At 42.4% G+C, this 15,684-nt stretch overlaps 1 protein-coding gene across 1 annotated transcript in view; it reads right to left on the bottom strand.

Moving 5' to 3' along the window:
- The window catches only part of LOC115086984 (serine palmitoyltransferase 3-like), a 254,044-nt gene that overhangs the window by 55,830 nt on the left and 182,530 nt on the right, over window positions 1-15,684 (bottom strand). The window contains exons 7-9 of the mRNA XM_029593553.1: window positions 10,233-10,338; window positions 3,727-3,946; window positions 1,189-1,315 (exon numbers count right to left, since the gene is read on the bottom strand). Coding sequence (XP_029449413.1) covers window positions 1,189-1,315; window positions 3,727-3,946; window positions 10,233-10,338 — 453 coding nt within the window. The remainder of the gene's footprint in view (window positions 1-1,188; window positions 1,316-3,726; window positions 3,947-10,232; window positions 10,339-15,684) is intronic.

The raw sequence follows: 15,684 nt of genomic DNA, 5'->3' as shown, positions 1-15,684 counted from the left end.
GGTAGGCTGCGCGGCTCGGCGCGCGCCGGCTATACAAAATCCATAGCCTTGCGCGTGCCGAGCCAGGTTTTTAGCAGATATGCGCGACTCCGCGCTTATCTACTAAAATCCAGCGTACTTTTGTTTGCGCCTGGAGCGCAAACAAAAGTAGGCTAATCGCGCTCCTTTTAAAATCCGCCCCATAGCTTGCATATAATCTGCCAACACATTTTCATTTCCTCGTTTAAAATAATTAGACTAGGATTGCAGGGGGTAAAAGGGAGCAGAGAAGGAAGTGAGCATTTAAAGAATAAAATTTTAAAAGCCATTTCCACAGGCAAAATGATGCTTTAGCTTCTTTTTTTTTTTTTTAAGAACTGACTACCCTGTTCGCAGATGAAAGTCTCTGTGCGTATTCTTTTACTTGCAATACGAAGAGGAGTTCTTGCATAGGGGTCAGGAATTAGGCATGCGCACCTGAATTTTCAGAAGCTTGTGCATAATTTTTCTCAGAAAATCTACCTCCATGTTAGGAAGTGTAAATGTGTGCAGGGTAGTTTTTCCGCAATAATTTTCAAAGGGAAAGTACGCAAGTACTTTATATAAATAAATTAGTGTAAAGTTTGCAGCTAAAAAAGTACCTGCAGACTTTGCACAAATATGGGCAGTTATAAATTCCCCTGACAATGTACAGAATCTGCACAGAGGTAAGCTTCCTCCCAAGGCTTTTTGATAGCACTTTTCTCACTTGGGAAGCATGATACTTCACACACACAGGCCACGTGCTGAAACAAATCTTTAAATCAACAAGCTTTAGAGTCAGGTGGCACTTACTTGCCATGCTGGCTATTAGGGGTGCCTTACAAAGGGGGTCTTTGGCTGGTGGGCTTACTCCATAGGCTGTGAGTGCTGCCCCTGCAGCATTGCTAGCCCTCATCAGCCTAAAGCGGGAATCAAACGCTCATACCTAGCATGGAAACGCTCATTCCTAGCATGGAAACAGGCGGGTCAAGAGATATAAAGTAAACAATGCTAGACCGGCAAACTGGTCATTTTTATGGAAGGGCTTCATATAAATCATCAACTTAACCAGAAGTAGAGAAGTACTTTACTGTATTGCAATGACTAGTAATAATAATTTGAACTACTGGACTGGGAAGACAACAAAAAGCTTTAAAAATAAATTGTGCATAAGGAAATATTCCTTACCAATTGTTGACCCATCCAGTCCCATGATGCATTTCATCACCCTAATGATTTGCTGTGCCACAGGAGAAGGCATGGAGGTGGCATAAACGGCACTGTGCGAGTGGGTTCTTAAATAATCCACAAGGTCCTTAAGAAAACAAATTAAACTGAGTCAATGCTTTTCTCTTTATGCTAAAAGCAATTACTTCTTTCAGTAGCTACCGAACAGGCGTTGGAACACTCATTAAGCATTTCAAAACAAACACTGTTTTATGCACAGAAATGGCTTTCAACATTGCCTTGTAAAACCTTGAAGCAGCCACAGAACTATCTATCATACAACAGAAGGCTCATTACAGCTGACCTTATTGGATCATCTACATTTTTTTTTAAGTAATTGCAAAATATAAGGAAAAGCTGCAGTTCTGGGGCTTGTGACTAAATGGCAAGTGAAAGCACTGGCCCATATGAGGGAACAATGGACTCTGCAAACTAAAAGGCAGAGGTTCCCTTCTAGATCACAAAGGGCATGGCACATGCTTAGTAGACAAACACGTTTACAAACACACTGCTGAAAAGTACCTTGAAGCTTATTGGCCTAGCACATTTTCAAATTGCCTTTCCAAATGTGCACAAGGTAATATAAAACTATCATAAAACAATTAATATAGGATCATAAAAATTAATAAAATATGATACTTATTAAACATTAAAATGTTAAAAACATATTGAGGTTGATATTCAAAAGCCATTTAGCTGGATAACTAAAAAGGTTATCCAGCTAAATGGCTACCTGGCTATACTGAGAGCTCAATGCGGCTAAATTCTAGCCACATAATGAGTTATGCAGCTAGAATTCAGAAGCATAAGTTGGGGGCATTCCGGGGGTGAGCGGAAGGCGTTTCCGATTGGAGCAGAGTTAGCCACATAAGTTATGTGGAGTTAACGCTTAATTTATGTGGCAAACTCTGATCGAGCTGTATGGCTGTCCTAAAGTTAGGCGGTTAAACACAACCGGCTAACTTTAAGATAGCTGGGTATATTCAGTGGCACAACCACGCCACTAAATATAACCTGCTAGTTAGTAGCCAGATAAATATATCTGGCTAACTAGCCGAGCCGCACAACAGCTGAAAATGGACCTAATATTTAAAAAAAACATAATTCAAAACAAAGTAAAACTCTGAGAGAAGGTAATCTGACCAATACGGAGATGAAGGACTGATATACCTTTTTGTACATGCAACACTTGAAGTCCCTGAGGAAGGAGATTTAGTGAGAGGAGAAAGTTAAAATATATTGACCACATCTTTGGCCAGTAAGTAGGAAAAGCTTCCCCTGTTTATTTTCTACTGAAACAATCCTGCTACTGAGGTTCCTCAACATCACAAGTAGGCACTGCTAATTTTAGGTTAATGTGTTGTGCATAATGGCCCTACTCTTACCCCATCAAATCATTTCATTTCATCTGCGCTATGAGCAAAAGCAGGAGACGACTCATGTTATAAAGAGGGGCTATTTGAAAAATCCCACTGACTGCTACGAGCTAGTCTACCATTTACTTTCGGGCTGATGCAATAAAGTCGCGTAGAAAGCGAGCGTTGAACAGTCAGCGCGGCTCTCTTAACGCGTCCCAGGCGCCCCCAAGAGGGGCGCCATGCAATATTAAAATTAGGGGGAGGTCACGTTGGCAAGGAGGCGCTAGGGTCGCGCAATCCTCACTAACGCGAACCCAATCGGTTTTCGTGACCGCTGTACACCGGTCGCGAAAACAGACGCCGAGTTTATCGGCATTGGTTTTCCTTACCGGCAGACAGCCACAAAAACAGACGCCGATAAACCCGGCGTTGGTTTTCGTGACCAGGGTACAACAGTAAGGAAAACAGACGGTAATAAACTCTGCGTCGGTTTTAGTGATGGTCCATCACATTTTTTATTTTTTTTTTACTTTTATTTCTTTTATTTTTCATCCTACTTAATATCACAACGATATTAAGTAGGAGGCAGTACAGAATAGCAGTTTTTCCTGCTTTTCTGTACTTTTTTTTGATGCCGGCGTCTGTTCTGCTCCAGGCAGGCGTTAATAGATGACAGTTAAATGTGCGTCTGAGACACACATTTTTTTTTTAATCGGGAGTGAATGCCTAATAGCCTCATTCACATGCATTTGCATGTGACGATCGCTATTACATTCACTCTGCGTTGGACGCGTGTTGAATATGCGCTAATCCCCTTATTACATTAGGGGATTGATTAACGCCTATTCAACCCGCGTCCAACTGCAGGTTGACAGTGTGCCCGGCTCAGCGCACCGTATTGCATCGGCCCCTAAGAGTTTAATCAGCTCCTCTATTTACAAGAAAAAAAAAGACCCTTGGAAGTGCCTGCTTGAGGCTAAGGTAAAAGGGGAAATGGATGGCTCAAACCTGATTTGCAATTAGAAAAGTCTTAAAATATGCTCTGGCTATAAATGAAAGAGGATTACACTAACAGGAACTTAATACTCAAGTGCATTTTTTAAAACTGGTATTGTAAGTATACAGGAAAGTTGATGCTTACCTTCTTACCAGCTATGTAACCTCCAGCCGCTCCAAAGCTTTTGGTGAAGGTTCCCATTAACACATCGATCTCTGCAGGATCCACTTCAAAGTACTCCACCACGCCTCGGCCTGTTGGCCCAACTGCACCGATGCTGTGAGCTTCATCTAGGTAGAGGTAGGCTCTGTACTTCTTCTTCAAGGCCACGACCTCTGGTAGCCGCACAATTGAACCTTCCATACTGGACAGTAGGAAAAGAAAAAAAAAAAAACAATCACCCAGGTTTAAATAATTACTATTGATTGGAATGGTTTATCCCTCTTATCCCTCTACATATTTATCATCAAAAGCATTTTTCCAGCAGAGCACAAAAAAAAAAAAAAAAAAAAAGGCTAAAATATGAAAAAAGTTAAGGAGCACTTGCACAAGAATAAGATACCCGCATACTGCACTAGTCACCAAACCTTTTATGTTGCACTTTTGCCACTTAAACACAGGTTGACACATCAGCATAAACACACTTCACAACCATGTTAATGAGGAATTAACTTGCAACATGCAGTTCCGCACACCATGGAAATTTAAGTGCTTATTCAATAAGGGAGAAACAGATTTACATGGCTTATTGCCATCCCGCCCCCGCAAACACTTTGATGGGTTCATTTGATTCCAAACATTTGCTCCGCATTGGGAACTCATGGTGTTAAAAGAATGCAGCTGCTTCCTCCTGATTGGTTGCCTGTGGAAAGCAGCGATTTACACTGATGCCAAAGGAAGGCGGCTACCATCACCTTGTTTTCCACACTATGGAAATCTCTGGGTGCAGAAGGTGGATCTGGCAAATGACAGGCCCAAGAGGTAGGTAGGGAGGCAGAGATGGGCATTGGGTAGGAGGGAGAAGAGGAGGAGTACAGCAGGACAGGGCTGGCTGGGCACAGAGCGCTCTATACATATCTGGGAAGACAGACCCATCAGCACCTAAGTCCTGGGGAAGGCCTCAGGTATCCACAAACACACACAAAGGACTAACATCTGAAATCTCAATTTAAAAAAACACAAAACAAAAAACCTTTTAAAATAAAAGGCCTGGAAAAGGTATCAATCTCAGAAAGGAAAACAGACATCACAATATAGAGGAAACTAATAATAAACAACCAGAAGGAGATATGTGCAGTCCATAGGTTCATAAGGTGCTGGGTTTTTTTGGGGGGGGGGGTGGGGTGGGGGTAATACAGCATAACAGAGATGGACTGTCCCATCACTCAGACAGCAGGCAAGAGAGGTGGCCCAGTAATCCTGGATTTACATACGGGTGCACTGTTAACCCTTGATTGGACGCACGTTTTCGATGCACTAGCGGTACCCCTTATTCAGTAAGGGGTCGAAAACCTGCGTCCAACCCCCCCCCCCCGAATTTAATAGCGCCCGCAACAAAAAAATGCATATTGATGGCCCTATTAGTTATTCCCCCGCGATTCAGTAAGTAAAATGTGCAACCAAGCCGCACATTTTACTTTAAGAAATTAGCGCCTACCCAAAGGTAGGCGCTAATTTCTGCCGGCACCGGGGAAGTGCACAGAAAAGCAGTAAAAACTGCTTTTCTGTGCACCCTCTGACTTAATATCCTGGCGATATTAAGTCGGAAGTCCCGAAGGGTAAATAAAGTAAAAAAGAAAAAAAAATTCGAAGTAGGCCCGTGGCTCGCGTGTTGAAAACCGGACGAACAATTTTGCTGGCGTCCGGTTTCCGAACCCGTGGCTGTCAGCGGGCTCGAGAACAGACGCCGGCAAAATTGAGCGTCGGCCGTCAAACCCGCTAATAGCCGCCGCTCCTGTCCCTAAAGAGGCGCTAGGGACGCGCTAGTGTCCCTAGCGCTTTTTACCTGTTTTCTACTGCTGGACCTAATTTGCATACTGTATCGCTCGCACAGGACACTCTCGCTTTTGCCTGCTCTCCCGCGGACTTTACTGTATCGGCCTGATACTGAGGGACAAGGACCCACTCGCTGGCAGGTAGGAGCTCTGGCCAAAGGAACCCTGCTTAGCACACAGGAGCTGTGGATATTTTCCCCTCTCATCTCAGTACAGGTAAGCCGTACCAGCCTGCAGTTTGCTATTTTTAGGATAGCCTCACAGAAAGCTTCCTGCCATTTACATCCTTGAACCGTTCACCCGGGCCCTCTTTCCCGCCTTCAGTCTGCCATCCACACTGGTCCTGGCTCCAGCAGGGAATGCCATTACTAGCTGTAGATTCAGTTGCCACGAGCAGAGGGTATTTGTGGCACATGAACCTTAATGCTTTGCCACAGTGCATGGACACTGACGGCCAGAGTGAGACACTGCCTCTGTCCAGGATGCAGTGAGGCATTTGACAGTTTCACACAGTCTTAAAAACAACTGTTACAAGGAATTCTGTTTCCATTACCTAGACATGCGTGGGCCCATGAGGCCTTCATGGACCAAAAGGTCTTATTGTTGCTGGCACATGATAGCTGAGTGCTCTACCACTGGGGGTGCTGTTACCTGACTGGCTTGCTTGAAAAAGGAATGTGTTTTCGGGACAGTACTATCTTCCTGCATAGCAACTGTTTTGCAAACCCTATTTGGGGAAATGTGTTTGCAGGCTACATACAGCGATGGGAAAAAAAAAAAAAAGTTTGTCTGTAATGTGTTACTCTTTATGATCAAAGTACTTTGACTGGAACAGCTGTATTTAAACCTGATACAGGGAAGTTTCTGGTCTGCAGTGCATCAGCAGATCAGTCATTTGGTTCTAAAGTACCTTCAGGAGGTATTTAGAGAAAAATTGATTTGTTCTTTTTTTCCCTCATCAGCGGCAGCTGGCAAAAATTATGCAGAAGAAAATCTAGATGCAGTACGACAAACAGCCAGCACAGCTTTGCTGAAAAAGGCTAGGGTGAGTTTGGAGGCATCAAAAAACGACACTATTATATGGGCCGATACAGTAAAAATCACGGGAGAGTCGGCGAGCGCCCAGGCCACTCTCCTGTGCGCGCGATACAGTAAGTTAATTTATTTAAATTAGGGCTGGCGGTAAAAAGAGACGCTAGGGACACTAGCGCGTCCCTAGCGCCTCTTTTTGGACAGGAGCGGCGGCTGTCAGCGGGTTTGACAGCCGACGCTCAATTTTGCCGGCGTCGGTTCTCGAGCCCGCTGACAGCCACGGGTTCGGAAACCGGACGCTGGCAAAATTGAGCGTCTGGTTTTCAACCCGCAAGCCTATTTCAAAAAAAATTTTTTTTTTTAAACTTTCGGGACCTCCGACTTAATATCGCCATGATATTAAGTCGGAAGGTGCACAGAAAAGCAGTTTTTACTGCTTTTCTGTACTTAATAGGGCCATCGACTTGTATTTGCAAGTTGAGGGCGCTATTAGGTTCAGGGGGGCTTAGACTCGCGTTTTGGACGCACTATTACCCCTTACTGAATAAGGGGTAAAGCTAGCGCATCCAAAACACGCGGCCAATTGCGGGTTAACAGCGCGCTCTGCCGGTACTATATCGGCCTGATTGAGAATGCAGCCACTGGGGGGGGGGGGGGGGGGGAGGGATTAACAGTGATTTACTGCCTCAGCTCATTAATAATCTGACACAGCAGCACATAACAACTGTCTGATGCAATGTAGTGCTTTCCCCAAAGAGCTGCTAAATGAAATGACCATACCAATCAGCCTACTTTCCTGTGCTTTTGATTTACTTTGCTTTGTTTTTATACATTAACCCCAATTTGTCTCCCCTCTTCCCCCCTCCATTGTCACCTAGAGCAGTGATTCTCAACCAGTGTGTCACGACACACCACTGTGATGCAATGCACAAGCTGGTGTGTTGCTGCTTCCGCTGTCAGAATATCACGCTCCCTGGTCTCCTGCTGATGCGGCTAATCTTCCCTCCCCCTCCTCTGCTGCAGCGAAATGTAGAGATCTCCTCCTCCGCCCGGGCTGTCAGCATTTTCAAGCCCGGGTGGAACGTAGCAGCAGAGACGACTGCAGCAGGAACCAACCATCTAGAAAGAACATGTGAAGATAGGGGCTTGCATGGGTTATAGGGCCTCCTTATTGACATGGCCCAGAAGAGGAAGTGAGATGGACCCGCGCAGGAACAAGAGAAGGAGCAGTGCGAGCCAAATTTGAAGAGGTACAGTGTCAGTCCCCATGGCTCCAAGAAAGAGAACAAGTCCCATTGGCCACAGGGGCTGAAGGTGGACAGGCTGAAGTTTCAAGCAGCTGCTGCTGTTACTTGTGCTTCCAGGAGGAGAGAAACAGCGCGTGTGTGTGCGCGCCTGTGTGAGACTGAGCATGTGAGAATGAGACAAAGCATATGAGAGTGTTTGCCTATGTGAGACACTGCATGTGAAAGTGAGACAGCCTGTGTGTGTGTTTGCCTGTCTGAGGCTCAGCACTTGAATGAGACAGCCTGTGCTAGACTGAGACTGTGTGTGTATGACTGTGTGAAACTGAGCATGTGAGAATGAGAGACTGCGTGTATGTAATACTGTGTGAGACTGAGCATGTGAGAGTGAGAGACTGCGTGTATGTAATACTGTGTGAGACTGAGCATGTGAGAGTGAGAGACTGTGTATATGTATGCCTGTGTCAGAATGAGCATGTGAGAATAAGACTGCCTGTGTGTGTACCTGTGTGAGACTGAGCACATGAATGAGAGAGATCCTGTGTGAGACTGAGCATGTGAGAGAAAGACAGCATGAGACAGCCTGTGTGTGTTTGCCTATGTGAGACTAAGCACATGAGAGTGAGGGACAGCCTGTGTATGCATGCCTGTGTGAGGCTGAGCACGTGAAAGTGAGAGAACCTGCATGTACGTGTGTGTATGCACAAGACTTAGCAAAAGCGAGTGAGAGACAGTCTGTGTGTTTGTACAAGTGAGACTGAGCATATGAGAGTAAGGGAGACAGTATGTGCATATATGATACATACATGCACTCCTTCTCCTCTTATTAATCCAAGACAATCTCAGGGCACCGTGAAATCAGAAGGTCCCAGGTATGGAGAGCTGGGGATTTTTTTTTTTTATCCTTATTAGTTTTAATATTTGGATGTTATTCTGTTCTTCAGCTGTAATGAAATATGTATTAGTATGACTGATTTTTTTTTTTATGAGGAATGGTGATTCTGTTTTTCCATTGTTGTACTGTTGTGGTTTCCAGTTCAGTTTTTGTCTGTATATTTCTATTCATGCTTACAGTATGCTCTTTTTACTCTGTACTTGATTTTGTCCATCTGTATTCTGCATGTATGACAGAGGTGAGGTATTCTGCTAGAGTGTAGTTTTTGTGTAGGGATCTATACCAGCCTGGCTTGTTCTATTTTCCTAATATGAGGTGTATTGGTATTTTAGGGCCTGGTATAATATTAGCACTTCTACTTTTTCATAAGTAGGGCTGTTACCGTTTGCGTGCTGGCACTTAGTTTTTTTTTTAGTATGGAGGTTTTACTATATTGTTATAATTATTTTACTTGTGACTTTCTGAGTGCTAAGCCCACACTCAACATGTTACAATAGGCCTAATGTGATATGGGTTCCAAATGCCTTTTTTTTTTTTTTTTTTAAACTTTTTTACAAGATTTTCTGGTTGGTGCCACAACAGCGCATGTAAATATAATGTACATGTGATATTTTTTACCTCAGACTGTACTTTTAATGTCATTTTTCATATAAAATCTATTACAAATGCATGGTTTTTAGTTCTGTGGGGAGGGAGGGTGCACAGGGCTGTAGGGATCACAAAGCAGACTTCTTCACCCACTGAGCCCAGTAGGACACAGTTCCTGTCCTCCATTCCTGCTGGAGCCCAGTGAGAAATGGCAATCCTCTCTCTCTTCTGGGCTAGTGATAACTGATTCTATCTTCCCCTGCTGGGCCCAAGAGTGACAGCTGAAGAAAAAAGGTTGATGGCCCCATCATGGGGGACAGAGAATGCAGTTTGACCAAAAATGTATTTCTGTTCAGAGAGAATACTCTTATCTTTCTTTTGTCTCATTCTTAGGCTTTTTTATTTTATTTTTTTTTTTAGCTAAGCTGGGGATTATTGTGAGTGGTGTGTCACACAAGTGAGCACTGTCCATCAAGTGTGTCATGACAGGAAAAAGGTTGAGAACCACTGACCTAGAGAGCATTCATGTGTTGCCTAGGATAGCACCGTGGAGGTTGCAGCAGTGTCTGTGCGTGTGAAATTGCTGGACATTATTGAAAACGCCCAGTTTAGCAGGCCCTGGGCATGGCTTCACACGTACTTTTCTGTGCTTACTGCCCACACAGAGAAGCTTCAAGCACCAGAAATGTCCTTCCATGCATGCATATAACAGGAGTGAAATCCTTGGTGACAAGTGATGCTTGGAGCTCTAGCAGAAAGCCAGGAGGTTCTTTGGAGCTACAGAAAATCCTGTTCCAGTCCAGTTAATTTTCTTAAACACTGTGCTCCATGATGTCCCAGTCCTGGCTTCCTTCCTTCACTCATAGCCCATGAAGAATGCAGGAAAGCTCTGTCTACCTGTATATACCCTCGACCAGGATGAGGATTTTTCTCCAGGCTCTGTGGCTGCGAGGTTGGCCATTCACCACCGCATCCCGCAGTAACTTTTCCAGGCTCTGCATGTCTTAAACAAAAATCAATGCATCAAGAATTATTTTAGCATCTGGATTAAAACAGAAAGGTACACAATTCCACAAGATACATATACCAAAATCCCTTTTACAGGAAAAAAAAAAAAATTCCTCAAAGTTTGCAGACCACCTTTCAAATTCAAATTGATTCTTAAACAGAATGAGGTCGATATTCAAAGGCATTGTCTAGGTAACTTTTGAAGTTACTCGGACAAAACCCATAATTTCAAGATTTGCCCCTCAACCCCCAGATCCTGCTCCTAAATTTTGTGTGGTTAACCTGTTAAAGAGGCGGTGATGGAAGCGTTCCAGTGTGGCTGAACTCATATTCTGTGCTGCCCACCTAAAGTTAGCTGGGTGAGTCTGGTTGGAAAATAGCTGTCGTCTGGTTACCTAGGTAACTATGACTGGGTATATTCAGTGAATACTCCTCTGGCTAAGTGGTGCTGAATATCCAGGCAAAGTTAGCCAGGTAACTTTCCTGCTCACCAGCCCACTGAATATTGACTTCAGTACTCTACTTTATTTTTTGATCGGCTAGTTTCCTCCAGCACCCTTTTGGGCTTCTAGCTCACTTGGAACAGAGGCCTCTCTTACTCTACAGCACCAGAAACCTTTTTTTGGCAGCTACTTGATATTTTCCCTTTTTATTTTTTTGACTTCTCAGTTTCCTCCTGTGTCTTTGGGCTTCCAGCTCAAAATCAGAACCAGAGCTGGAAAATGACGCCATGTGTCTTCTTTAGCAACTACCTGGAAATTTGTTTCCCTATTTTATATCTCCTCCCAACTTACTTTAGTCCAGGTCACTGCAGTGACAATCCTCGGCTGGAGGCCATGCACCTTCTGAAACCCTGCAATCATCAGCCCTAAATCCAGTCACTAGGTGATGCTCTTGCATGGCAACTGACATTTTCATCCAGCTAGAGGTTGTGATTAATGCCTCCCAACAACACCCCAAGCCTTGGTTGACCCAGGAAGACCCAAGCTGTGACTTGAACTCAGGTCCCTCTGCACAGCAGCATGCAGGAGTACAGATGAACCGCCATTATTTAACCTTCTCTCTCACCTCACCATTTAATCTATCCATGACATCGATAGTCCTCAATCAGGGTCCACAAACCATGGCTCCTTACAGAATCCAGTATACTATACATGTGCTATGAATCTAGCCACTAGATGTTACTACTGTATGATGTGGTAAGATAACCTCCCCTTGAGGACCTGTGAATGCTGTTCCCACAGCACCCTCAGCCCCAGCTAGCCTGAGAAGCAGAGGCTTGGATACTAGGCATCAAATCCAGGTCTCGTGGATGGCAGCATACAACACTGCCACCGAATCACCAGGATAGCCTCAACAAAACACTCAGGGAGAGTAATTTTCAGAGGCAGTCTTGTAGTTTGGTTTGTCTCCTACCTATCTAGCCATTCTTGTTGGGTCAGTTGGGCTAATAAACTATCTGAGTCAAGACTGCTCAAATGTGGTATGCCACAAGGTGTTATTTTAGTTCCTTTTTAAATCTCTGTCTATCCCCCTTAGCCATTCTTATGCAGAGTAATGGATTTAACACTTTCTTCTTTGGTGAAGATGTCGAGATATTGCTCATCTCCAATGCAATTATGTGGAGGAACCAGATGGTTTCAACTCTTGAGTTGATGCTATAGCTCTATGGTTAAAGGACTAGAAACAAAGTAAATCCAGAAAAATCTAAAGCTCTGTGGATTACAAGGAAAGCCAAGCCCCTAATCAGAAATCCTTGTGTGCCTGGTATGCAGCTCTTTCCATCTGAGTCAATTCCAATACTTGATGTAAAGAATGATTCCAACCTTTCCTTCAATACTCAGATATCTATGATATAGTTTTTGTTTTTTCATCTTCCATTTATTCATCAGATGAAACCCTTTCTTGAACTCCATGATGTCCAGACACTAATGCATGGTCTCATTCTGTCAAGAATTGACTATTGCAACATCCTTTATTGAGATTTGCCACTTATCTCTCTTGGAAGTCTTTAACTATTACAGAACACAGTTGCCAAATTGATTTACGGTTTAAGAAAATTCAATCATGTTATCCCAGAACTGGAAAAACTTCAATGGCTTCTTGTGTTGGGTCTAGAGGGAATCTATGATTAAGATCCCAATTGTATTGATGCATTGAGGCTGACAAGGCCAGAACTACACAGTTAGAAATAAGGCTTTAAGTTCCTCTTTCATTTATAAAATTAAATAGTGCAGAAACTGCTAAAGGCTGGACATGTGACAAGGGGGCAATGCAGCAAGCACATAGAAATAAGTAAGGAATAACCAGTTCTAACCAGTAGTTGTTTACTACTTAAAAGACTGTTAGGATTACATAAAAGTTTAGCTGCACCTGTGATTAATGGATATTAATAAGTAAAGTACTGCAATTCTACTTTGTCTTAGCCTACCAGCGTGATGACGCAGTTCCTCTTTTTCTAGAAATACATAAAGATAATTAGAGAGCATAGAAACTGACATTTTATAGGATAATTATCAATGCTTTAGCTTATATGTAAAAAAGCAGAAGTGAGAAAGTGTATTTAGATCTGAATTGTATCTGCGCAGCCAGGCATTGCTTCCTGAACGTTTTGTGACATCAAGCCTCTGTGTACACATGTATTAAATAAAAGGGAAGTGGTTTGACTGCTATGAGATGGACTGTTTGATTTAATTATTTTTACAGACTTTGTCAAGGGAAACCAGGAAATCTACACCTGTTTTAGGAAGAAGTTTAATATCTTGTGCCTTGTTTTCAAAGATTTACATACTGGTCAACCACAATACTTGGCAGATTTGTTGGCCCTGTATGCCCCACTGAGATCTCTGATCTCAGCAGCAACTTAAGCGTCCTCCATCTTCTAAAATTAGGTTAGAGTCCACTCATCATTCTTCTTCCTATTAAGTACTTTTATTGTGGAATGCACTTCCAAGTTTTGTTCCTTTTGAAGAGAATTACAGCAAGTTCAGGAAAGAAATTAAAACGATTATTCAAACAGGCTTTTAAGATTAGTTGATTTTACAGTATGAACCTGTGTTAAAATTGTTATTGATTTTTTTCTGTTTGTAGGTTTATCTGATTTTATGTTGCATTATGGTTGCTTTATGTGATCATACTTTTTGTACTTTTTATTGTTGAGAATTTTGTTTTTATCATAAACCACTTTTATTTGTTTGGAAAAATGATATAATAAGTGCAATAAACTAAATTAAACTTGCAGCCCCACGGGTACTTCATATTTGGTATCCATGGGGCTGCAAGTGACTCTCTGAAGGTAAACTTCCCACGGAGTTTCCTTTGAAAATTCATTGGCCAGTGGGTGCCAAGAAGGCTTTTCCTTGTGCAGGTGCAGAGTACCGGAAAAATCAGGCACAGGGATTTAAAATATTTTCCAGTGCTGAGGGCCCAGGGCAATTTTTAAAGTGGGGAAATTTCTTTGAAAAATTGCCTTTTGAAAAGTTAAATTACATTCATTACTTCATACAACCATCAGTGAAAGATGCTGGTCAAACTGGCAGGAGATAAATGAAGAGGCACCTTAAATTCATTCTTCAATGAAGAGAGTTGGGGGAATGTACTTCACATTAATACGCCTCTCAGATATTTTATGTTATTTCATCCATAGACAATCAGGCATGTTCATTTTTATTTTAAAGACTGTTAAAAAAAATAAAATAAAAGTGGTACTTGCACAAGTCTCTCTGGATAAAATAAATATCCCCTTTGGATACTGGGCAGCTAAGAAGATTGACAGATATGGAACCTCCTCACTGCCATTTTATGTCATCACTACTCTAGAATATTAGTAATTGGGAAAACTCTTGGGGGGGCCTATGAGAGAAGCACTGATGGTCCAACTCCCATCCTGGCTGGTAACCTCAGCAGCGAGGCTACAGGAGAAAAAAAAATGAATGACCTGCCCTCATTCCCCAGAGGTGAGGCAGGGCTGGGACAAATGAGCTGTAATGGTCTATGCTGTGCCTTTTTCTGGATAATAGGTTCTGGTGCTGTCAGTCTGACACCATACACAAGCACTACACAGGTTAAAGGGTTTTGTTGTGTTAAAAGGCATAACTAATAGCCAGGTGCATGTGAAAAGTTTTTCTTCTAACCCCAAGTTTGTTCGGAGTTTGTTACGGAATTAAAAGAACTTCCTTGCATATTTGTCAGCCATAGCGTAATGCTCTTTCAAATCAATAATTTGACTGAAACATTTTTCTCTATTACAAAGGCCATAGCGCATGGAACATTGGAACCCTGCTTACAAACTTTTCAGAAAAAACTTAAAACGTGGCTATTCCACCAAGCTCTCCTATAATCGGTTCGAATTTAGGAGCCTTTCAATTTAACGTTCCTCGCTAGACATGTAGCTAATTTCTATTTACCCAATGGTTATTCCCTCCCTCTTCCTTGTGTCCTTTCCATATTCCAAGTTTTGCTACACCTTGTTAAATGTAACTTTGCTCCCAGTTAAAGTCCTCTTGTTAATCAGTTGTTAATGTATGTTAATCCCCTAGGTTCCTTGTAAACCGATCTGATATGATCCATATCATGAAGGTCGGTATATAAAAGAATTAAATAAATAAAATAACATATCTCCAGGTTTCTTAGATATTTTGGAGAAGGGTTTTACAATGTTGCTACACAAGATCCTCCTCCTCCTCTTTCTCTGACAGAGCCCTGATGCTCTTTCCTTCCAAGATATCTAGCAATAGCTATGGAGAACACAATTGCAGTTCTAAATCTCATCTTTGATTCGGAAATTCTCCTGTTCAAATGGGCTTACCAGAGCACAAGCCTAGGTGGTGAAATTAATATACCTTGAAGTCGGAAATAAATGTTAACAAATATATATCAATATTTATTTATATGCACACATGGTGATACCTTTTTATTGAACCAATTTAATACATCTCTTGATTAGTTTTTGGGCGCTAATACTTCTTTCCTCAGGTCAGAAGAGAAATTTTATTTATTTATGAACTTTTAATATACCGATATTCGTAGGTCACATCATACTAGTTCACAATCAACTCATAGAGAAAAGAAAAGGAAATTACAAATAACAGGGAGCGGGAAGGGGAGCAGCGAAGGAAAGGGAGAGAGGGGGCCAGGTGAAAGCAAGCGCGTAAGGAGCGTGAATAATAGAAGTAGGAGCGAGTGAGATAAAGTACATAAGAACTGTAATAACAGTATTAACAAGTCATAACATTTCAATAAATTACATAATCAACATATTCTTGAGATACATCATTGTAGGAGGGTGATATAGCAAGACTCGGTAGGGAGGGAGCAGGAGAGTTTAGGTTTGATTGGCATC

Source organism: Rhinatrema bivittatum, chromosome 3 (assembly GCF_901001135.1).
Source record: "Rhinatrema bivittatum chromosome 3, aRhiBiv1.1, whole genome shotgun sequence".
In the NCBI taxonomy this organism is placed as follows: Eukaryota; Metazoa; Chordata; class Amphibia; order Gymnophiona; family Rhinatrematidae; genus Rhinatrema; species Rhinatrema bivittatum.
The sequence above is the reverse complement of the archived record's forward strand: the minus strand, read 5'-3'. Positions and strand labels throughout refer to the sequence as shown.